This window comes from Sus scrofa, chromosome 1, assembly GCF_000003025.6.
Source record: "Sus scrofa isolate TJ Tabasco breed Duroc chromosome 1, Sscrofa11.1, whole genome shotgun sequence".
Classification (NCBI taxonomy): domain Eukaryota; kingdom Metazoa; phylum Chordata; class Mammalia; order Artiodactyla; family Suidae; genus Sus; species Sus scrofa.
The window spans coordinates 53,170,001-53,194,151 of record NC_010443.5 but is presented as its reverse complement, the minus strand read 5'-3'; the positions used below and the strand labels follow the sequence as shown (position 1 = coordinate 53,194,151).

At 39.1% G+C, this 24,151-nt stretch overlaps 1 protein-coding gene across 4 annotated transcripts in view; it reads right to left on the bottom strand.

The window, feature by feature from the left end:
• LOC100622980 (cytochrome b5 reductase 4) overlaps window positions 2,936-24,151 on the bottom strand; it is a 99,211-nt gene continuing 77,995 nt past the window's right edge. For 3 of the 4 annotated variants that reach the window (XM_021089548.1, XM_021089555.1, XM_013992656.2), the window contains 6 exons: window positions 22,138-22,278; window positions 20,527-20,679; window positions 15,407-15,557; window positions 15,017-15,103; window positions 8,565-8,729; window positions 2,936-3,530 (listed from right to left, as the gene is read on the bottom strand). In XM_021089548.1, the coding sequence (XP_020945207.1) occupies window positions 3,476-3,530; window positions 8,565-8,729; window positions 15,017-15,103; window positions 15,407-15,557; window positions 20,527-20,679; window positions 22,138-22,278 (752 nt within the window). In that variant the 3' untranslated portion in view covers window positions 2,936-3,475. The remainder of the gene's footprint in view (window positions 3,531-8,564; window positions 8,730-15,016; window positions 15,104-15,406; window positions 15,558-20,526; window positions 20,680-22,137; window positions 22,279-24,151) is intronic. The other variant, XR_002343379.1, reaches the window with a different exon arrangement.

Genomic DNA, 24,151 nt, shown 5'->3' with positions numbered 1-24,151 from the left:
TGGAAAACTCCTCTCACTCCTCCATCCCATTAAGGTGAAAACTGAGGGCTGATGATCCAATTTCAGCAGAGGGCCCAGCTGAGCCCCATTGTGCCCAGGTTTCTGAGCCATGCAATAAATTGGGGTTAAGCCTCTTAGTTCATGGCACTTTATTCTGGCAGAAAGAGAAAACTAATACATAAATATATTTTATTTTCCTTTTTATGGCTGCACTTGTGGCACGTGGACATTCCCTGGTCAGGATTCGAATGGCAGCTGCAGGCCTACATACACCACAGCAACTTTGGATCTGAGCCACATCTGCGACCTACTCCATAGCTTGCGGCAATGTTGGATCCTTAACCCACTGAGGGAGTCCAGGGATCAAACCAGCATCTGCCAAACCAGCAACCCTGGGTTCTTAACTTGCTGAGCCACAACAGGAACTCCCACAAACACATTTTTAAAAAGGAAGTAAGTGGAGTTCCCATTGTGGCTCAGTGAGTTAAGAACTTGACTAGTATCCATGAGGATGCAGCTTTGATCCCTCGCCTTGCTCAGTGGGTTAAGGATCCGGCTTTGCCTTGACCAGTGGTATAGGTTGAAGATACAGCTCAGATCTGGTGTTGCTGTGGCTGTGGTGTAGGCTGGCAGCTGCAGCTCTGATTCAACCCCTAGCCTAGGACTTCCTAAAAAGACTAAGGAAATAAAAGGAAGTAAGCAAGCAGAATTCTCAAGGAAAAGTGCCTTTGGGTTGTAATTCCCTTTCCTTATTGCAAATGCATGGTGTAGGAATCTTGGAGCTCTTAAGAATTAGTTACAATCCACAGTTCCACCTGTGCTCCTCTGTATAGGGCTGTATTAAATGGGAGACTGAGGCCCTCTAGAACCCACTGGAAAGGAACGTGGACCTCAGAGACATCAAGACTGTAACAGGAGGATCTGTTATTAGGCTCTTGTACTGATGTGGTTGAGGGATGGCAGGGCAGGGCAGGGCAGGCTAGCTAGTATGCAGTCAGACTGGAGAGGAAGATGCTGATCCCAGATAGTTGTAGATAGGGCTGGCTAGGTTGAAGGTAGTACAAGCAAAATAGAGATTTCAAAAGGGGGAGTAGACTTGGGAGATGCTGAAACCCTGGGTTTACTCAAATATATTTCACCTGCCTTCACTAATTAAGCTGGTTTTAAGACCTGCATGGCCTCCAAATAAGATGTTTGCCAAAGTAGTTTCCCAAGAACCTGGAGTCAGCTCTCTCTCATGGGAACTGGGCTGGTTAGGACTGGTTAGGATCACTGACCCTCCAAATGGGCACACATGAGTGGCCATCCAGTGACCTTGTGCCGTCAGAGGGCCCAAAACTCCACCCTCAGATGGTGCTAAGTGCCTCCACTTTTGAATGTGCCAAGACCCATGGCTTAGTTACACTTGCACAGAATGACAATTACCATACAATTACCATACTTTCCCCCATCATCTTTCCTCACACTCCCCGTGCCTCAGACCGCCCTGCTTCTTTATTCATTATCCCATACCTACCCTAAGTCTCTTGGAGATCTGAGACTTGTTCTCCAGTCTCTTTGCTTTAGCTGCCTTTTAAATAAACCCTCTCTCTGCTGTAAACCTTGGTCTCTCAGTTTTGGCTTGCGGTGCATTGGGCAAAACAAACCCGGCTTGGTTAGAAAATGGTCATGGCAAAAGTTTATCGTGGCATCTACTGGATTTGAGGGGCCTGTGGAACATCCAGGCGCTAGCCAGGAGGTAAAGGGATTGTCAAAACTGGAGCTCAGCTGATTCTCAGAGATGCCAGTTTGAGAATTATTAACATACAGGTTCAGAAGATGTTTATGAGTTTTCTTTTGCTTTAAAATACAGTAAGAAGAGGACTGAGGAAGAGATACAAATAGAGAGTAAAACAATTTTGTTTGCTAGAGGTAATTAGAAAAGAATCGGAGAGAGGAAAAAAGAGGATGGAAAAGATGAGAAAGCCGGCTGAGGTGGAATTAATTGATATATTGCTAATAGACTACAAAAACAAAAAAGCAGAAAACCATGTGCTTACAAAGTTCATGATCTCAGGGGAGAAAAAAGGAGGTGGTAGGGAGACAGAAGCTAGAAAATGTTCCTGTTCGCCACCAGCAAGCACTGCCAGCCCAGGACAGCTAGGTCCTGACTGAGTGAATGACAACGAACAGAGGAGGGAGGCACAGCGAAAGGCGACAGTGTTGGCCCAGCCACGCACACCTTGGGAGCTTCCTCAGCTTCGGGGGTTGTCATTTGAGGAATGCCAATATCATGTTCCTCTATTTACAAAATCAATTACAGGGAAACTGGAGACTCCCTCCACCCCTTTATTTCCATCAAAGCAATGCTGCTATGTCAAGTAAGACTGAAAAGTCTAAGTTAGCTTATGCATTGCCACCTATGCATCCAACACATTTTCCTCATGAAAAGCTCACAATGGCTTTTCTTGATACCCTTTGCTGAATCCCATTTGTGAAAGCTTTGAAGGCTGCACACAGTAGCGGGGAGAGAGAGAGGCAGATGTCCACAGAGCAGAGCTTAGGAGGGCTCCCTGCTGAACTGCCAGCTGTGGGGCATGCCGCAACCAGGAAGACAGACTGTTCCTCATCTTCCCCTCTAGTCGCTAGTCGGCTAGTCGGTAGTCGGCTAGTCGCTGGACGAGATGGGCTCAAAAAGAACTTAAATGTAACCCATTCCAAAGCACCAAATGATTATTTTAGGCCATGAGACCAGATGCTACATTTTCATTACCTTTCCTATGCCTCTAGTTGGGGCTAAGAATCAAAACAGCTCTCCAGGTTCTCTTCCACTGTTTAACAGATCTAATCCAAAACTGACTGTGTGAAGTGTCTCCAGAAGGCAGTGTTGCCTTTTAAAATCCCCCTTAGACACCACCCCATATTGTTGCATTCGAACACACTTCTACCACAAAGGTTAAAAAGTCCTTAAGTACATTTTTATTCTACTCTGTAACAAGGCCATGGACACACAAAATGTTTGGATCACTTAATAAGTTACAACATTCCATGTTTTCATAGTAAGAAAGAACAAGGACATAAATGATCATTTCCTGAGTTAACAGTGCAATGTAAAATTTAATCTGTATTGCTCATCAGACACTTCACAGCATAAAAACATGATCAAAATGATCATTTGTTTTATCATGTCATAAAACACGAGAGCTTATGATATAACAGTGATACAGTTTAAATGGTAAGGAACTTTGTGATTCATAACAAAGAGTCCTCTAGGTACTTGTTGCCACGACTGACTTTCCAGGACAAATATCAGTAGGAAAATAACTTATGGTACAAAATAAAGTCAACCAGGTATCTATAGTGAAGAAACATCTGATTTCGTTTAAGAAACTGAAACCTGGATTCTAGTCAGCCTTTTAGTATGTACAAAAATGTTCTCTTAAAAAACCCTAAGTAACCACAAATTTAGATAAAACAGCTGAATGACAGCTCTTCATTATGCTGTGAAACTATGGATCTCATCTTTGGAAAAGTTCAGATCATGCAGAAACCTGAAAAACAAACACAAAGCACACGTTTCTTAAGGAAAATGTTTAAAAAGAAAGAAGTGAGATCAGAGTTTACTATCATAACCATAGCATTTTTTCATTTCCCCAATTTAGTATGTACTTTCTTTAAAAACCCCACAATTATTACTTCTAAAAAACCAACAATAATTCCTTAGTATCATCAAATACCTAGTGTGCAAATTTTCAATTGGCTCATGAACACCGTAATTTTAGTTTGTCTGAATCAAGATCCAACTAAAATCTACTCATTGTGACCTTCTTTTATGTCTTTGAGGTATCCTTTGATCTGTAAGATCCCCACATGCTGTACTGGGCAAGCCTCTCACTGCCAGAACCATCCTACCTTTTTGGCCATCCAGCCCGGCTCTCCCTGGCAAGTGGCACCCCAGGCGAGCCTTCTGAATGCCTGCACCCTCGACCTGTCCCTCCCTGCCTGTTGTGCTACTCTCTCCACCTCCTCAGACTGGCAATGCTTATTCATCCTGCAAAACCAGGCCTTTCTGCTTGCTCAAGACTGCAGTATGCATGTATTTTTCCCCCCTGCATGTTTTCTAAACTTACACTAAAGGAATTCATCAAATCATCTTGTTTAGATGGCTCACGATTATATTTCTTTTGCTTACCCTGTGCTCCTGGGTTCTACAGTATTTCTTTTTTATTTTATTTTTTTTATTGTTATTTCCCCAATACAATTTTTTTTCTACTGTAAAGCATGATGACCCAGTTACACATACATGTATACATTCTTTTTTTCTCCCATTATCATGTTCCGTCATAAGTGACTAGACATAGTTCTCAGTGCTACACAGCAGGATCTCATTGCTAATCCATTCCAAAAGCAATAGTTTGCATCCATTAACCCCAAGCTCCCAATCCATCCCACTCCCTCCCCCTCCCCCTAGGCAACCACAAGTCTATTCTCCAAGTCCATGATTTTCTTTTCTGTGGAAAGGTTCATTTGTGCTGTATGTTAGATTCCAGATAAAAGTGATGTCATATGGTATTTGTCTTTGTCTTTCTGACTTACTTCACTCAGTATGAAGAGTTTCTAATTCCATTCATGTTGCTGCAAATGGCATTATTTCATTCTTTTTATGGCTGAGTAGTATTCCATTGTGTATATATACCACATCTTCTTAATCTAGTCATCTGCCAATGGACATCTAGGTTGTTTCCATGTGTTGGCTATTGTGAATAGTGCTGCAATGAACATGTGGGTGCATGTGTCTTTTTTAAGGAAAGTTTTGTCTGAATATATGCACAAGAGTGGGGTTGCTGGGTCACATGGTAGTTCTATGTATAGTTTTCTAAGGTACCTCCATACTGTTCTTCATAGTGGTTGTACCAGCTTCCATTCCCACCAACAGTGCAGAAGGGTTCCCTTTTCTCCACACCCCCTCAGGCATTTGTTCTTTGTGGACTTATTAATGATGGCCATTCTGACTGGTGTGAGGTGGTATCTCATGGTAGTTTTGATTTGCATTTCTCTGATAATCAGGGATGTTGAGCATTTTTTCATGTGCTTGTTGGCCATCTGTATATCTCATTTCTATAATTATCTAACAATAGTGTTACACTGTAATCTATCATAAAGAGCTATATGTATGGAAAATTTTCATCAGTTTTTTAAGAAATGTATCCTGTTGGCAAAGGCACAATAAAGTTGTATCTTACAGACTACAGGCAATAAGGCTAGCAAACCTTACCTAACACAAACCAAAAAGGAAAAAGTCTTTCTGACCATGTGGCTCCTCTCTCTGCCACCAGGGCCCTCCCAGGTAAGGGGAGCTTGTCTTTCTCTGAATTTCCAGAACTTCGTTTCTCTCTCTAGAAAGAGTATTTATGACATTCTGGTAAGAGTATGATAAAGAGTGTTTCTACCACTAGACAGTGTGGGCCTTGAAAGCAGAGACTGTTTTATTCATCTATGCAATAAATAGTGTTACTTAGTGGATGAAAGGACCTTTATTAGCCAAATAATTCTAAGCTGACTACATTAAAAAAAAAAAGTTTCTCAGTCCTTCTCTGTTACCACATTGCACAAATTTGACAAATTTTCACCAAATATGGATGGTATGTTTGGCAAGGCTATACTTATGTAGATGACATGGGACTCACTTTGCGGGGAGGGGCTGACGGAGAGGGCATTCCACAGTCACCATGCAGGAGAGCAAAAACTAGGATATAATAAAAAGTCCAAGTAACTGCCAAGTAAGAGATATATACCACATCCATGAAGATGGTGAAGACAAAGAAATCAAAAAAACAAAGAGTCCTAAGTTGAAAGTCACAGGGCAGAAGGTATGAAGGGTCAGTCCTGATCCGTATCAAGCAGCACCTCACAAGGCAACTCAATGCAGCATGTTCAAGGATGAGCCGGCAGGGACCCACAGATGATGAGGCAGACTCAGCAATTCCGGGCAAGTGAGAGAGTGCTGCACAGAGAGACTTGCTCAGAGGTAAAGCTGAGAAAATAGAGCTATCCAGATTATAGTCAATTTAAAAACTAAAAAAATACTAGGCTCTTGGCTATCTTCAATTCAGGTACACATACACTGAGGCTCCAGTATGCAAGAAGTGGGCTTGGTTAGAACCCTACTAGGCCTTGCATAGAACCCCAATGAGGAGCCCTCAGGGGAGTTCCCATTGTGGCTCAGCAGGTTAAGAACCCAATTAGTATCCATAAGGATGTGGGTTTGATCCCTGACCTCACTCAGGGGGTTAAGGATCTGGCATTGCCACAAACTGCAGCGAAGGCCCCAGATGCAGCTTGGGATCTGCATTGCTATGGCTGTGTGGGCAGCAGCAGCTCAAATTCAGCCCCTAGCCCTGAAAAAAAAAAAAAAAAAAAGCCTTCAAGAAGCCCAGAGTTCATGGGAGCAAATGGCCTACTCCTGTTAGGGAAGCTGTTCAAGGGATTTCCTCCTCAGTCAGTGAAAACTGGATCAAGTGGCCTTAAAGACAGCCTCTTTCAACACATCAAGTTTATGATTGCTATTATTTAAAAATATGATTATACTGCAATCTATAAGATACTTCTAAAGGGCAGTGTCACATACCATATGATATCACTTACATCTGGAATCTAATACATGGCACAAACGAACCTTTCCACAGAAAAGACAATCATGGACTTGGAGAACAGACTTGTGGTTGCCGAGAGGGAGGGAGGGGGGGAGGGAGTGGGATGGACTGGGAATTTGGGGTTAATAGATGCAACCTATTGCCTTTGGAATGGATAAGCAATGAGATCCTGTTGTATAGCACTGGGAACTATATCTAGTCACTAGTGATAGAGCGTGATAATGTGAGAAAAAAGAATGTATACATGTATGTATGACTGGGTCACCTTGCTGTTCAGTAGAAAATTGACAGAACACTAAACTAGCTATAATAGAAAAAATAAAAATCATTATAAAAATAATAAAGGGCAGAGTCAATAAAGGAGAAGAGTGTAGTCTTAGCCTTTTTTTCCTGAAAAATAATTTTACTTCATAAAATATGCTTATATTGTTAGTCTTCACTATAATTGTAATAGTTTTGTTTGAGCTTTAAAAGAGGAAAAGTTTAAACTACAATTTTTTTTTTTTTTTTTTGCTTTTTAGGGCCACACCCATGGCATATGGAAGTTCCCAGGCTATGGGTTGAATCAGAACTACAGCTGCTGGCCTACATCAAAGCCATAGCAATGCAGGATCTGAGCCATGTCTGTGACCTACATCGAAGCTCACTGCATTGCCAGATCCTTAACCCAATGAGTGAGGCCAGGGACCGAACACACAACCTCATGGTTACTAGTTAGATTCATTTCCACTGTGCCACAACAGGAACTCCTCCCCAATTTTTTTTTAAGTTGAGAGAACTTAAACAGAAGCACATTTTTCTGAAACCATTAAAAACCAGAAATATACTTAAATTTAGTTAAAATGCCTTTTAAAATACAATGTGGAGAGAAAAACTTTTTAATGTCTTCATTTATTTATTGCAGTCAATCTTTTTCTTAATTAAAATTAAAAATAAAATAGCAAGAGAAAATTATCTAGAAAGTGTTAGGTTCAGTCATATACCAAATCAGGAAAGGCAAGGCATTTAAGGTCGTCATAAGATTTCATCTAGAAACCCAAGAGAGGCTATATTTAACCAAATATTTTAAAGTATCATTTTAGAGTTAGTTCACATCAAGGTGATTTTTTCTTTTTTCTTTTCTTTTCTTTCTTTTTTTTTTTTTTTTTTTTTTTTGGTCTTTTGTCCTTTTAGGGCCCACCCGCAGCATATGGAGGTTCCCAAGCTAGGGGTCTGTCTAATGGGAGATACAGCTGCCGGCCTACACCACAGCCACAGCAGCACCAAATTGAGCTGCGTCTGCGACCTACACCACAGCTCACGGCAACACTGGATCCTTAACCCACTGAGCGAGGCCAGGGATCGAACTCAAAACCTCATGGTTCCTAGTCGGATTCGTTTCTGCGGTGTCACAACAGGAACTCCAAGGTGATTTTTAAATATGATGGTCGCTACCACTGGTTTTTTATGGTGTGGAGTTCAACTTTTAGTCTTGCCTATTTATGTTCTAATGTCTGTTTTCTGTCTTGCTGTTCAGCTTTCTCTCACTGCTACTTACTAGCTCTCCCCCTCTTGCATAGAATGAAGATCAAAAGCTACAATGAGACGAACACTTATTATTATATATTATGAAACTCTGGTGGAAGAAGAGGTTGAATCTCGTGTCCCCCCAAAATATCTGGCACCAACGTTGTGAATGCATCCACACTGCCGTCATTAGCAGAGGCCATCAAGAGCTGGTTGTGTCTTTTGCGTTCACATCTATCTCTATGCATAATCCCAGCCTCCACCCTTCACCTGCGTGCAGATTAAACCCTTTGTTATTTTCATAGCCTGTAACAGACTATTATAGTGCAAGTTCATATGAACAGCATGAATTGAGAGCCAAATCAACTGCTTTTTTATAGGATTTCACAGGGCTGAGATTCTTTCTCCAACCATATTGCTACTCACTTCATTCCTTGTTCGGTAAATGGCGTTGGTCCACAAATGCAGATGAGGACTTTGGATTTCTCTAAACTTTTTTTCAAGAATTCAGAAAGCAGAGCTGGTGAAATGTATCCCTGTTTGCCACTCCATTCAGAAGGAGGTGCTGAGAGAACAAATTCAACATCAAATCTGGGGAAAAGAAACATTTTTTAAAAGTCTATTATGTTAACCATATTATGAACATATTTCAAAGTCACTAAAATATTTTTTGCTCCCCTGGAGAATGACTGAATATATGAAGATTGATATACTTGCTAACAAAGCACTCGAACAGACTGTAAAGAAAGATTTCACAAAAACATACCAGTAGATCCATATTTACCAAAGAGAAACTTTTGCTACAGATAAGAATAATTTGACATTTTTTACTGAACTGACTAGAAAGAGAGCTCCCAAGGAATCTCGGAGAACTCTACATTTCTGTTAATCATCTGCTCACATATATCACAGTAAAAAGCAATGGCCAGTGACATGTGCATTTGCATCTCAGACTCAAACCTCTTCAGTGGGTCCTAGACCCCTATAACCAATGGCCTATCTGACTTCTTAACTGTTACTGTCTCCATGGCCTCCACCTTGACTTAAAATCTTCCTGCCCACACCTGAAGTTACTGCTGTGAGTGGCCCCATAGTCCACTTGATTGCACAAACCAGAAACCTGGGATTTATCTGCCTCGACCTCCATGACCAAATTCTCCCCAAGGCCTAGTTCCTAACCCTGCTCTACTGCGCCCAGCCTACACTGTGCAACCCTGCCCATTCTCCTTCTTCTTTCTGTAGGGTTTCTTCCACACCACGGTTCAGTTCTTTGCTCAGACATCATATTCAGGGAAGCACTGCAGCCCCACCAGTCTGGAGTCCTTTCTTTTATGAGTTGTAGACATGTTTTCCTTTTCTCTTCTTTACAGCCCTTGCATCAGACTGTAAATATGTGACCACCAAGATGATCACTGTATTAATGTCTACCTTCCCCATGAGACCAGAAACCCCACGAGATCAGGGACCATGTTTGCTCTGGCTACCACTGCACCCTAGTGCAGACATGCAAACACTATGGAGTGAAACGTTTGAAAGAAAATAAAAGAAAGGATACAGAATTATAATGAAAGAAGCACATCAAACCAAGTCTCACACTGTAACCAAAGCCCATTTCTTCCCCCAGCTTTGTAATCTGCTAAGTGAACTGCTGGTAAAGAGCCACAGTAAATTCGAAATTCCAAATGGTACCTGCCCCCTTTGCTCCATTTTGCAAACACAATTAAATTTTAACATTTTCAATAGCATCAGAGCCAATGCACTTCTTTCTCCAGTTAAGTAATTCAGATATTTTCTCAAGAGAGGCAGGAATTAATTATACATTAATCTCAATCTTAAGAAAACACTGAAGTGAATAGTTTCTCTTGTGAGGTGGCCTGGGGAGCCAAACACCAGAAAGAAAACAAGATGTGGCTGGTGCAGCTGTCCCCATGTCACTGTGCTGTAGCAGGTTCATGCTTCCAAGAATGGAGGAGCCCAGCATGAGCACACAGACCAGTTTGGAGTCCCAGCCAGGGCTGGAGAACCACCCCAGTTCTCACCAGACCCAACCTCCAGGGGGCTTATTCGTTCATTTGTGGAACAAGGGACAACTCCTACAACTCTAATATTCTGATCATATATTTAAACACTCTATAGAGATATGGGAGTTTCTGTTGTGGCGCAGCGGAAACGAATCCAACTAGTGACCATGAAGTTGTGGATTCGATCTCTGGCCTCAATCAGTGGGTTAAGGGTCTGGTGTTGCTGTGAGCTGTGGTGTAGGTCACAGACACGGCTTGAATCTGGCGTTGTTGTGGCTGTGGTATAGGTCGGCAGCTACAGCTCCGATTTGACCCCTAGCCTGGGAACCTCCACATGCCATGGGTGAGGCCCTAGAAAAGGCAAAAAGACCAAAAAAAAAAAAAAAAAAAAAAAAAAAAAAAGTAAGAAAAAAAAATTCTATAGAGATATGTTTTATTTCTTGCCTTCAAGGTTCCCATCTTGTTTTAGCAGCAATTTGAATCTACCTTATACAAAATGGCCTCCCCAAATACTTTCTTTCAGTGACATTTTTTCCTCCCCAGCACTCAAAATTAAGATGGTGTTGGATGATCCTGGAATGTGCTTTTTGTTTACTGCTCCACTGAGGGCAGCGTCCTTATCTGACTTGTTCAATACTATATCCAGGCCTGGCTTGAGGCAAGTGTGCCAAAAATACCTAATGAATGACTAAAGGGATTAATTTAACAAGAAGCCATATTGGCCAAAAATAAACACTATACTTAGCAGGACAAAGCCACATGTAAGCAACTAGAAATTACATATAAAATGTAAGGACATTTTTCTGGGAAGAAGGTCCATGAACTTTCACCATATTATCAAAAGGGACCCAAAAACAGCTGTGGAACCACGAGCCTAAGACATTTCTATTATACATAGACAATGCAGTAACAGATAGCAATTGCCATATTAAATTACAATAAAAGATAGTCTGCCCTGCCTCTATTCCGGTAAGTCTGTCAATGGAATAAAACTGCAGGGATAGGAGTTCCTGACATGGCTCAGCAGTAACGAACCTGACTAGGACTATGAGGATGTGAGTTCACTCAGTGGGTTAAGGATCCAGCATTGCCCATAAGCTATGGTGTAGGTCGCAGACGTGGCTCAGATCCCACATTGCTGTGGCTGTGGCATAGGCCAGAAGATACAGCTCTGATTCCACCCCTAGCCTGTGAACTTCCATATGACTCTGGTGTGTCCCTGAAAAAACAAAAAACAAAAAAAAGTAGGCCTTTAAGGCTAGGTTTCTCCTCTATCTAGATAAAGCCTACCCTAATAAATATTCCAAAGCCATGTACATATGCAAGGTCTTTGGGTTTTCCAGTGAGGGTTTGACCATGAGTCTCCAGGAGCATAGATTATCCTATGCTGGAAGTCAGTACCAGCAAGGAGAGCTCTGTCTCCAGGAAGTGGAAGGGAAGGTAGGGACCCAGAGCACATAGGAAAGGAAGGTGAGAGCAGGAAGGGCAGGGGAGGGGAGCAGAAGAGAGGACAAAGGCACGAGGAGTCACGAGGCTCTCACTTCTCCCAGTAAACTGAAGCATCTTGTGAGCATTATTAGAGCCAGTCACCCACAAGTGAAAAAAAGGGCCCTTTTCTCATCCTCAATCCTCCAGCCCAAACAATTCTACAACCTGAAATTGTGTGCAGACTAAGACAAAACAAAACACAGGTGACTTCATTAAGGGACACTTCACAACAAAAAAACAAACAACCCAATTGAAAAATGGGCAGAAGACCTAAACAGACAATTCTCCAAAGAAGACATACAGATGGCCAACAGGCACATGAAAAAATGTTCAACATCACTAATTATTAGAGAAATGCAAATTAAAATTAGGATGAAGTACCACTTCACACCAGTCAGAAGGGCCATCATTAACATGTCATCAAATAACAAATGCTGGAAAGGGTGTGGAGAAAAGGGAACCCTCCTTCACTGTTGGTGGGAATGTAAACTGCTACAACCACCATGGAAAACAGTATGGAGGTACCTCAGAAAACTAAATATAGAACTACCACAATGATTCAGCAATCCCACTCCTGGGCATACATCCAGAAAAAACTTTCACTGAAAAAGATACATGCACCCCTAAGTCCACTGGCAGAGCTATTCACAATAGCCAAGACATGGATACAATCTAAATGTCCATGGACAGATGAATGGATTAAGAAGGTGTGGTATATATACACAGTGGAATACTTCTCAGCCGTAAGAAAGATAAACTAATGCCATTTGCAGCAACATGGGTGGAACTAAAGATTCTCATTATTAAGTGAAGTAAATCAGAAGGAAAAAGACAGACACCAAATGATATCACTTATTTGTAGAATCTAAAATATGGCACAGATGATCCTATCTACAAAACAGAAACAGATCATGGCCAAAAGGAGCAGACTTTGTGGTTCCCGGAGTAGGATGGACAGGGAGTTTGGGGGGTTTTGGATGCAAACACTTATATTTGGATTGGATGGGCAATGGGGCCCTAAAGTACAGCATAGGGAACTATGTGTGATTGGGTCACTGAGCTGTACAACAGAAATTGAAGAAACACTGTAAATCAACAATACTTTAATAAAAAAAAAAAGAAAGAAAAAAAAGAACCCTTCGTTTTCAGAGGCTGTTAATACATTCCTTTGACGAACTGCCTCTTAAATTGAGTTTAACTCCTAGGGAAAGACTCAGAGAATAATGTCCGTTCACTGAAATAATAATAAATGGATTTTTCTTGTACAAGGAAACTACCTTAAGGAACACTATGTCCAAAACCTGCCAAAAATACTTAAAAAAAAAACTTAGTTAAAAAAGTCCAGCTATGTGCGTTTAAATTCTTCTAGATGTTTGCGTAGGAAAAAGAAGCTCAAACAGTTAATACAGAAACAAACACATGCATACAGAGATCCTCTATAACCACAATCCAAATATCTGAGGCAGGGTTTCACAATCTCCAGAGCTTACACTACCCTCTCCAATTCTGACAACAGCCTTATGAAGTAAGGAAGAAAGATGTCATTATTCATTCCGAAGATAAAGAGACAGGCCCACAGAGCTAAGTAATTTTTGAAGACAGTTTCAAGCTAGCAAAGGGTCAAACAAAAACTAGAACTTAGGTCTTTAGGCTTTGTGATAAATGCTGCTTCCAATTTTCTACTCTGAAAATTACTGAAAAAGATATCTGAAAAACCTAGGAATTTGTATTCCCTCAAAGTACACTCTAAATGGCCATGCAACTGCTTAACTATAGTAAGTATTCTTGGATTTATGCTTTAAGTATGTAAGAAGAGAAAATAGTTCAAGGAAAATTAAATTCAGATCATCCTTAATTTGCGCAAATTATTTATTAAAAGAGAAAGGGGGGGGGGATGGGAGACAACAGGGAGGAATAACTAGAAGGAACCACAGCTCACCTTAGTAGGGACATACAGAAAATATTCAGAAGAGCCTGGAGCCTCTGGAACAGCTGAGTTTCTAAGGTCATTAACTTAAAAAAAATTTTTTTTTATTATACTTGATTTACAATGTTTTGTCAATTTCTGCTGCACTGCAAGTGACCCAGTCATATATATATACACACACATAGATTCTTTTTCTCATAATATCTTCCACATATATAATATATATGTATATGATATATACATGATGTGTATGTGATATATACATGATGTATATGATGTGTCATATATATATACACATGTGTATATGTATATGTATACATACACACACATTCTTTTTCTCATATCTTCCATATATACACATATATATATATTCTATACACATGTGTATATGTATATGCATACATACACACACATTCTTTTTCTCATATCTTCCATATATACACATATATATGTTCTATACACATATACATAAATATTCTTTTTCTCATAATATCATATTTCATCACAAGTGATCAGATATAGTTCCTCTGTGCTATACAGCAGGACCTGAGGTCTTTAACTTTTAAAAGGCCTACAACTTTATCTATACCATACTGTCATATGTCAGATATGTCAGATATTTTGTGTGACTTATGAAGTTCTGAAATTCTTAGAAGTATTTTTAATGATATAGAAATACTTCATAAAGTATGACAGCTTGTCCAATTCACTCTTCTTCCAAATTATTTTGAATTTCCTCCTGCTTTCAAACCTCTTTAGGGGAGATGGTTAAATTATCTTAACTGCCGTTGACTATAGGGTTCTCTTTTCAAAGAAACAAATTTTCACCTTGCTATCTGGTTCTACCACTGAATTCAGACCGACTCAAACTTTTTTCTATTACTTCTACCAGCACTTCCCAAAGTGCATACTAAGGATCACTAGTGATAATAGTAAGTGTTCATGTAAAGAAACAAAAATGAAGAGAAACTTGCTCAACAATGCATAGGAACCCTCTTCTTGGAAAGTCACAAAGGACACCGGTACAGCAAAGGCTTTAAGAAATCCTGTGGTAAAGAAACATGCTTATATTTGCTTAATCCACCTCACCAAATTTATCTGATCTGTTCCCATTATAATAAGAAGATCTTGAATCACCGAATTGGCTATATTGGATCATTTTTGATGAGACCCAACTCAGTATAAACAACAGAAACATAAAGCCCATTACATATTTTATTGGTACACACTTGATGTCACATTGATCTTATCAAACAGTATTTCTCTGGGGGAGATGTATTAATATTACTTACATTTAATTTTTTTTAAAGAGAATTATTAAGTTTATTTTTTTGTTTGAAGGAGCTTCCTAGTCAATTAAAAACTCCAACCAAAGAAGACAGGACTTACCTGACTAAATATGTAAGAATAAATTAAACACAGAGCTACTATCACTTTAATACCTTTTATCCTTTAATGCTAATTTCTCCAATTGGCTTCTCCAAATTATATCATCCTCTGTTTTATTGAAGAACATCAGCTTCACTTTCCTTAAAAGAAAAAACAATAACAACTCAAAAAGCACTATTTCAATTACACTTAAAATATACATGAATGGAAAGTCTAAAAGTAAAGTAGCATGAATGTGTTTTTAGTGCCAATTAAGGAAAGAAAAGTACCCAAATTAAAAGAATCAAGTGAATAAAACAGCTCAGAGGAAGAAAAGTTAAGAAATGATAACTGAGGGATGAGAACGTGTCTGTTGAGGTCCACTGAGTATTTAATTAATTTAGAATCCTTCTACTAATCCAACAGCCTCACAAGGGATAGTAATTAAAGATAAAGTTACATACCTGAGACTGGGTATACCAGTCAAAGCATAATGCAGTACTTTAACCATTGGTGTGAAGCCTGTTCCAGCTGCCAATAGAAAGAGATCTTCCATTTCTTGGAACTGGGATATTTTAAAACTGCCCTCAGGATTGCTTACAGAAACATAATCTCCTAAACAATGAAATACACACTAAATCAGAAAAAAATCAGGAAACCTGAGATGGTAAACCTAGCTGAATTTATAATACTGAGGAGAAACAGGTTGGGTAACGATCAGACTACATCTCAGTTTGTAAGGTATGTAAGCAGTTTTAAGAGTATTCATTAGGTTCCCAAGTATGTCATTATACTCAAATTATCATTATAATCAAGTCAATAACAAGGTTTTGTTACACTCATTTACCAACATTTCATTCCCAACCCATCCAATAAAGGATAACTGCTAAACTAAATCTAAGCAGTTCAAAAGCAGTCCTTGGAGTTCCTGTCGTGGCATAGTGGTTAACGAATCTGACTAGGAACCATGAGGTTGCAGGTTCGATCCCTGGCCTCGATCAGTGGGTTAAGGATCCGGCGTTGCCATGAGCTGTGGTGTAGGTCGCAGACGTGGCTTGGATCCTGTGTTGTTGAGGCTCTGGCGTAGGCTGGCGGCTACAGCTCCGATTAGATCCCTAGCCTGGGAACCTCCATATGCTACAAGTGCGGCCACAGAAGAGACAAAGAGCCAAAAAAAAAAAAAAAAAAAAAAAAAGCAGTTCTTGAACACCTGTCTTGTATGGTACAAGGTGACATAGTCACCACTTAACACACCAATTCTTTACCATAGTAATAAGACTAGTACAAGAGAAAACAGAAATAGAAATGTATTCTAAAATCTTATATTCTTAGTAAATGGAACATTAGAAAATGCTAACTTTGCCTCCATCAAATCTTAGAAAAGACCTACCAATTAAAATAAGAGTTATTCTGAATTTAATTCCTACAAAGACAAACAAGATGAGAAACTGTACCTGGAGCATGCTACTTCTATATCTACAATCAAAATAGTTGAAAAAACCCTTTTCTGCTATGCAGTTGATATAATCACTATGTACCACGCCTATAAGAGAACTGTACTGGACAGCCACATGTCAAAGAATAAAATTAGAACACTCTCTAACACCATACACAAAAATAAACTCAAAATCAAACTGGATACTATAAGCTCCTAAAGGAAAACATAGGCAGAACATTCTTTGACATAAATCACAGCAATATTTTTTTGGATCCACTTCCTTGATTAATGAAAATAAAGACAAAAAAACCCCAAATGGGCCGTAATTAAACTTAAAAGCTTTTGCACAGTAAAGGAAACCATTAAAAAAACAAAAAGACAACCTATGGACTTGGAGAAAATATTTGCAAACAATGTGACCAATAAGGACTTAATTTCTAAAATATACAAACAGCTCATATAGCTCCATACCAAAAAACCCAAACAACTCAATCAAAAAGCAGGCAAAGATCTAAATAGATATTTCCCCAAAAAAGACATATAGATGGCCAAAAGGCACATGGAAAAAATCCTCAACATCACTAATTATTAGAAAATGGAGGAGTTCCCATTGTGGCGCGGTGGTTAACGAATCCGACTAGGAACCATGAGGTTGCGGGTTCGGTCCCTGCCCTTGCTCAGTGGGTTAATGATCCAGCGTTGCTGTGAGCTGTGGTGTAGGTTGCAGGCGCGGCTCGGATCCCGCATTGCTGTGGCTCTGGCGTAGGCTGGCAGCTGCAGCTCCGATTAGACCCCTAGCCTGGGAACCTCCATATGCCGTGGGAGCGGCCCAAGAAATGGCAAAAAGACAAAAAAAAAAAAAAATGGAAATCAAAACTACAATGAGGTATCACCTCATTCCATTCAAAATGGTCATCATCAAAGGTCTACAAATAAATGCTGGAGAAAGTGTGGAGATGGGTGAAAATGTAAACTGTTACACCACTAGGGAGAACAGTACGGAGGTTCCTTTAAAAACAGTTTTACCATTTGATCCAGCAATCATACTCCTGGGCATATATCTGTAGAAATATCTAATTCAAGAAGATACATGCAACCCAATGTTCATTCCCAGGACTATTTACAACAGGCAAGACATGGAAGCAACCTAAATGTTTAGATGGGAGATGAATAAATAAAATATGATACACACACACATATTTTCACATACACACACATACACATACACAATGGAATACTACTTAGCCATAAAAAAGAAATTGTGCCATTTGCAGCAACATGGGCCAATATATTATCATACGAAGTAAAGTAAGTCAGAGAAAGATAAATATCATATGATAACTTTTATATGTGGAATCTAAAAATAAATGACACAGATGAATTTATATATGAAAAAGAAGTATGTCCATAGACATAGAAAACAAACTTATGATTACCAAGTAGAAAGAGGACAGAGGGATAAATTAGGAGGACAGGATTAACATATACACACTACTATATATAAAACAGATAACCAACAAGGACCTCCTATATAGCACTGGGAACTATGCTCAATATTTTTTAATATTATAATATTACATATTATACTATATAATGTGTGTGTGTGTGTGTGTGTGTGTGTGTGTGTGTGTGTGTGTATCTTCTTCTTCAGATTCTTTTCCCTTATAGGTCATGACAAAATACTGAGTATAGTTCCCTGTGCTATACAGAAGGTCCTTGTTGGTTATCTATTATATATATAATACAGATAGACAGATAAGATATATATATATATATCTGAATCACTGTGTTGTACACCTAAAACTAAACGATGTTGTAAATCAACTATACTTCAATTAAGAAAAAAAAAACCTATCCATATTTTTAAAAAAATTTCAAATGCTCTGATTTTAAATGCTTGGATGCTCATAATTTTTCCCTTTTTCTGTCCATGACAGGATATTAAGAATCTTGCAATAATTGATAAATTAAGTATGAGAAAGTAACAGAAGCTCCTGGTTATAGTTCAAAAGGGACAAGAAGATCAGAATATCCCCAGGAAAAAGTGAGCTGGTTGTTTACTAAAGAAGCCTCACAGAATGATATTAACTTGGTAACTTTTGTCCACAGTCTGATCCTTCCAATGTCATAAAATTGATTAGACTCAGGCAAGGACCAGATGCTAATCAAATTCACAAGAGATTAAAGCACACTTGTCGGAATGGCAATGGATTTTCAGCCTATCTGCATCTAGTGACCTAACCATTACATGCCCCATCCAGGACATTTCATTTCCAGCGTCAGAATATTTGGAAGGCCAAAATAATCATATAAAAGTTGCTTGATGAGGAGTTCCCACTGTGGTACAGTGGTTAATGAATCCAACTAGGAACCATGAGGTTGCGGGTTCGATCCCTGGCCTTGCTCAGCGGGTTAAGGATCTGGCGTTGCCATGAGCTGTGGTGTAGGTTGCAGACACAGCTCAAATCCCGCGTTGCTGTGGCTCTGGTGTTGGCAGGTGGCTACAGCTCTGATTTGACCCCTAGCCTGGGAACCTCCATATGCCCCGGGAGCGGCCCAAGAAATGGCAAAAAGACAAAAAAAAAAAAAGTTGCTTGATGAACATGGGACTGAAACAAAGTGGATAATTTTATACAGTAGCTCATTCAGGCCATAATAGGGCTTCCTGAGTTGTCACTGCCTGGCACTGTACAGTATCTGTGCCATGACGAGTTCTTCTGGATGAAGTTGACAAAAACACTGATCGTGCTATTCTGGCTTTCTTTTCCATGCTCCAGGTGAACTCTCCACCCTACTTCACACAATGTCTATGAATAGGTTATAATACCATTGGCTAAGCTTCCACCTGCTGTATTACAGCCATGTTGTCAGCCCTTCCCAAGGTGACATCACCTTCACTAGGTTTGTAGGTATTCCAAATATTTTCAGGTTCACTTTTATGAAGAATTATAATACTTTTACAATATTTTGGTTTATGAGACGACTCATCACATGTTATGTATAGACTGCTGAGTTTATTAACTTTCAGAAAGCAACAGATTTTCTTCGTTTCCAAATTGTATTCATCTATTTCAGTTACCTGGATATTACTGCAAATGCTGCTTAAAAGGGGGAAGATCACTTTTATTGTTAGGCAAAAGGCAGTGAATGGCTGAAGACACAGAAAAAGGAGTAGAAACAGGAAGAGGGGGTTCTCTAAATATTAACAGATTTCATTACAGTCCCTTTATTAATTCTTTCAAAATACTTTTATTGAGAGCCCATTATGTGTCAACTGCCATGCTAGGTATGAGAAATACAAAGATAAGACAACCTCTGCCCTTAAACTCAAAAGTTCTATAAAGAAGGACTATTATTTATTCTTATCCTAGAGCTATGAACTAAGTGTTAGTTATGGAGGGGTTCAGAAGAGGCAGGAGGCTTCGTAAAGGAGGTGATGGTTTGTTTGGGTCTTTTAAAAAAAGGTACTTGACAGGTAGAGAGGGCCGATGGGTTTCCTACAAAACTCATGTTCCTATCACTTAGGATGGTGAGCATGTGGAACTCTGAATAGCACAAGTACTTTATAGAGCAAGAGGGGAAGCTGGAGAGACCATCAAAGTCTTAGTAGACCATGAAGAGGACTTAAGAGCTGGGTAATGGAGCCCCATCAGAGGTTTCAAAGCTACAGAGCAACATGATTCATTCTATCCTCAGGGCCACATGGAAAAAGAACTGGAAAATGCAGATAAATAGAAAAAAAGCAGATCGAGGCCACTGAAAGAGACCAGTTATAGGTCAACAGAGAAATGATGAAGGCTTCACCTAATGGGGTGGCAGAAGGGATTGAAAAGAAAGATTAAAAAGTCACTGAGAGGTAGACACAAAAGAACTAAGTGGTTGGCGGGATTGGGAGGAAGAAAATGGGAAGACTCAGGGATTACTCAAGTCTCTAAGTTGGGTCGAGCATGAACAGCGATGCGGCAAATAATACATAAGGAATATGGAAACAAGGACAGATTGGGTGGGACAAAGAGAACACGACATTCACTGCAGACATGGTGAGTTAAGATTATCTGATAGACTCCCACAGGGGAATAACTAGAGAATAGTGTAACAATTGATCCAATCCAGAACACAATGTAAGTTTAAAAAAAAAATACTTACCAATCTGAAGAAGATCAAGCTCTGGTGTGAAGAGTCCAGCAGGGTAGATTTTTACCAAAAAGTAGATGTATTTACTATTGGGAAAAACTGGTTCCTTGAACTCTGGGACTAAGGAATCAGATACAGGTGTATATGGCTTCACAATTTCAGTACCTAGAAAAGGTCACATCAAAGAAATTCAATTCTAAAAATCCAGATGAATAAAGATGAAACATAAAAATGTTATGATGCTATTAGTACATATTTAAAACTGTACGCTTAATGTGAATATAATTCTATATGTATAGAACATAGTTAGAATTATATAGCACATGTATGTATACATACCCCAAGCCTATGTATGTTAAAATAATTTTAACAAATCAATAATTCACCTACAACATAAATAATCTGTTTTTATTAAGTGTGGTATTAAGATAGGGATTTATGTTAATAAACTTAGAAAAAACCATCCATGCCATCAACACATGAGCTTTGTAATGAGCCACAACAAAAATGCATCGAAGTTTACAGAGACGCAAGGTACTTACATAATAGTATTAATTATACACCAAATTTTTAACAATGGATTATTGATGGGATCATTTGGGTTTGAGGGAGGCAAGAATTTCACTTTTAACTTTATATATTTTGAATTGTTTCAATGTTTAATATATTATTTTGGTAACTGAAAAAATATTAATCGAACTACTTCTAAGAATATAATAATTAAAGACAGGGTAAAATTAACAAGAGGTCATGTTACAGTTTAGCTAGCCAAATTCCAAAGAAAGAAGAGTCACCATACATTTGAAAGACCAAAATTTCATACATGGCTCCTTGACATACACAAAATTAATCTGTCTGCAAATTATAATACACTGACAATAACCATACCAGATACCAGTTACTGAATGACAACTTGGCATTTGTGATGAAAAGAAAACACCCAACAGTGCCATCAAAATATACCATATTCACCAAATCCTGGCTGGTAGTCTGTAAGACTGATTGCTAGAAACACTAGGACTGACATGCTAATGTTCCCTTCTGCAGTTTCGAAAGGCCAAGATGTTAGACAACAGAAAGAAAGGTACTTAAGTAAATGAGGTTATTTTAGGATGCCAGTAAGGGGAAAAATAATTCACAAGTAAGGAATACACTGACTGAGCTTCTTACACTGGTTGCACATGCAGGGAAATCATTTCTAATCATCCACTCATTTTGAACTTTATAAATTCAAATTCACAAGTCACACAACTGTTAAGTGGCTAACAAGAGAAACATACAATAACATACACATACATGGGTCTCTAGGTGTCTCCATGGAAACCCATTTCTGCTCCCAACCTCTGTCCTTTAAGGCTTTGTTAGTAATAAATTCCAGTGTTGGTGGAACCATCTTTATGACTAGTGACAATTTCTTTATTCTACTCAGTGATACGGCACAGCTCTAGTTCCAAAAGGTAGGAATGTTGCATCCACAAAAACTAGAATCTGGTTATCACTAAATCTAGCTTCCCAGAAACATTTATTAAGAATGTAAATGGGTGCTTCCTCCAGAGATAAGTACTGATTCTGAACTGCTTATATAAGAAGAAAATGTTTGCCCAAAGCCTCTGTTTGCCTTACCTGCAATAGTTAGCTTGAGGTAAACATGTTGCCCAACTGGCACCTGAAGATGAGTGCTTGGTGGCAGCATCACAGAGAAAAGCTTCGTATCATGAGTCACGTCTTCTTTGGAAATTAACTGGCACTTTCTGTAGTACAAATCTAGGAAATGATTCATTTTCTCTTAGTGATGAATAAATTGAGATACTACTAGAGTCAGATTTTTTTTTAATTTTATTGTTATTACTTATTTATTTATTTATTTATTGGCTTTTGTCTTTTGTCTTTTTAGGACTGCACCTATAGCATATGGAGATTCACAGGCTAGGGGTCTAATTGGAGCTGTAGCTGCCGGCCTCCGCCAGAGCCATAGCAACGCTGGATCCGAGCCGTGTCTGCCACCTACACCACAGCTCATGGCAACACCGGATCCTTAACCCACTGAGCAAGGCCAGGGATCGAACCCAAAACCTCATGGTTCCTGGTCAGGTTTGTTTCCAATGCACTAAGACGGGAACTCCAACTTTTATTATAGTTGATTTACACTGTTGTGGCAATTTCTGCTGTATAGCATGGTGATCCAGTCATACAAAAATATACATTCTTTTCTCATAAAATCTTCCATCATGTTCTATCCCAAGAGACTATAGTATATAGTTCCCTGTGCGTTTCAGTAGGACCTCACTGCTTATCCATTGTAAACCTAACAGTTTGCCTAAATTGCAGACATGAAAAATATTTGCTAACCAACAAATCTACATTTTAAATTCTTCTCTTACAGAATGGAAAAGTCCTGAAACTCAAGTATTTAAAGTTCAACAATATCAGCATTATTATTTTTTTTTTTTTTTTTGCCTTTTCTAGGGTCGCTCCCACGGCATATGGAGGTTCCCAGGCTAGGGGTCGAATCGGAGCTGTAGCTGCGGGCCTACAACAGAGCCATAGCAACACAAGATCCCAGCCACATCTGCGACCTACACCACAGCTCACAGCAATGCCAGATCCTTAACTGTACTAAGCAAGGCCAGGGATCGAACCCGCAACCTCATGGTTCCTAGTTGGATTCATTAACCACTGAGTCACGACAGGAACTCCAACAATACCAACATTACTAAATAACTTCAGAAATATTTCTCTAATAAAGGCAGGAAAGATAGACACTCCTGTATCTCTATATATGTATGTGTATTATATATACACAGGAAAAATTCATATGTACATGAATTATAGAACATTTTAACTGTCAAAAAATGATTAAAACAAAAAATAAACTTATGTTTAAGGATGTAAGTTCTGATTATCTGGAAAATTAATTTAAGTGAAAAACTGAAGATGCCAGCTTTGTGGTACTAAATAAACATATAAATAAAAGGAATGTAGTATTTCTATAAATACTGGAAATATGTGAACTTAACATCCCAAGCTCAGGAAATATAATTCATATACATGCAAAATAATACCACTAGGATTGTTAGATTTTGTTACAGAAATTCTGAGAACACGAATACATTTTTCACTTGTAAATTCTTTCGTACGTAACAGCATACCAGGGTAGACTGATGATACTGGCTTGTTTCATATCTCCTCTCTTTTATGAAACAGCATTTACAGAGATGAATCCAGAATTAACCCTGATAAATCATCTTATTATCCTAATTATTTTCTCTCTTTTTAAACTTAAAATATTTAGGTAGGTACAGAAAGATTTACTGCGGAATTGAGGACAGGAAGGCCCTACACTGAATAATCAATGGTTAGCGGAAAACTGAAATTCACATAGATTCTGAGAAATCATTTTGGCCACAGCATCATCCAATTTCTCTTCTTGCCTTGTCCCTTTCGCCCCTCAAAGACCCTGGTCACTAAATCTTTGCACCTGCTACCACAGTAGCTCAATATGCACACAAAAACATGGGGGCATCATTCAAGTCACCTCCTTATTATGTGCCAGGGCAAAGCCTGGGCCAGATCACAGCTAAGGGTACCATCCTAAAACTATTCCAGAAGGCCTAAACCAGCACTGTTCTGACAGAGG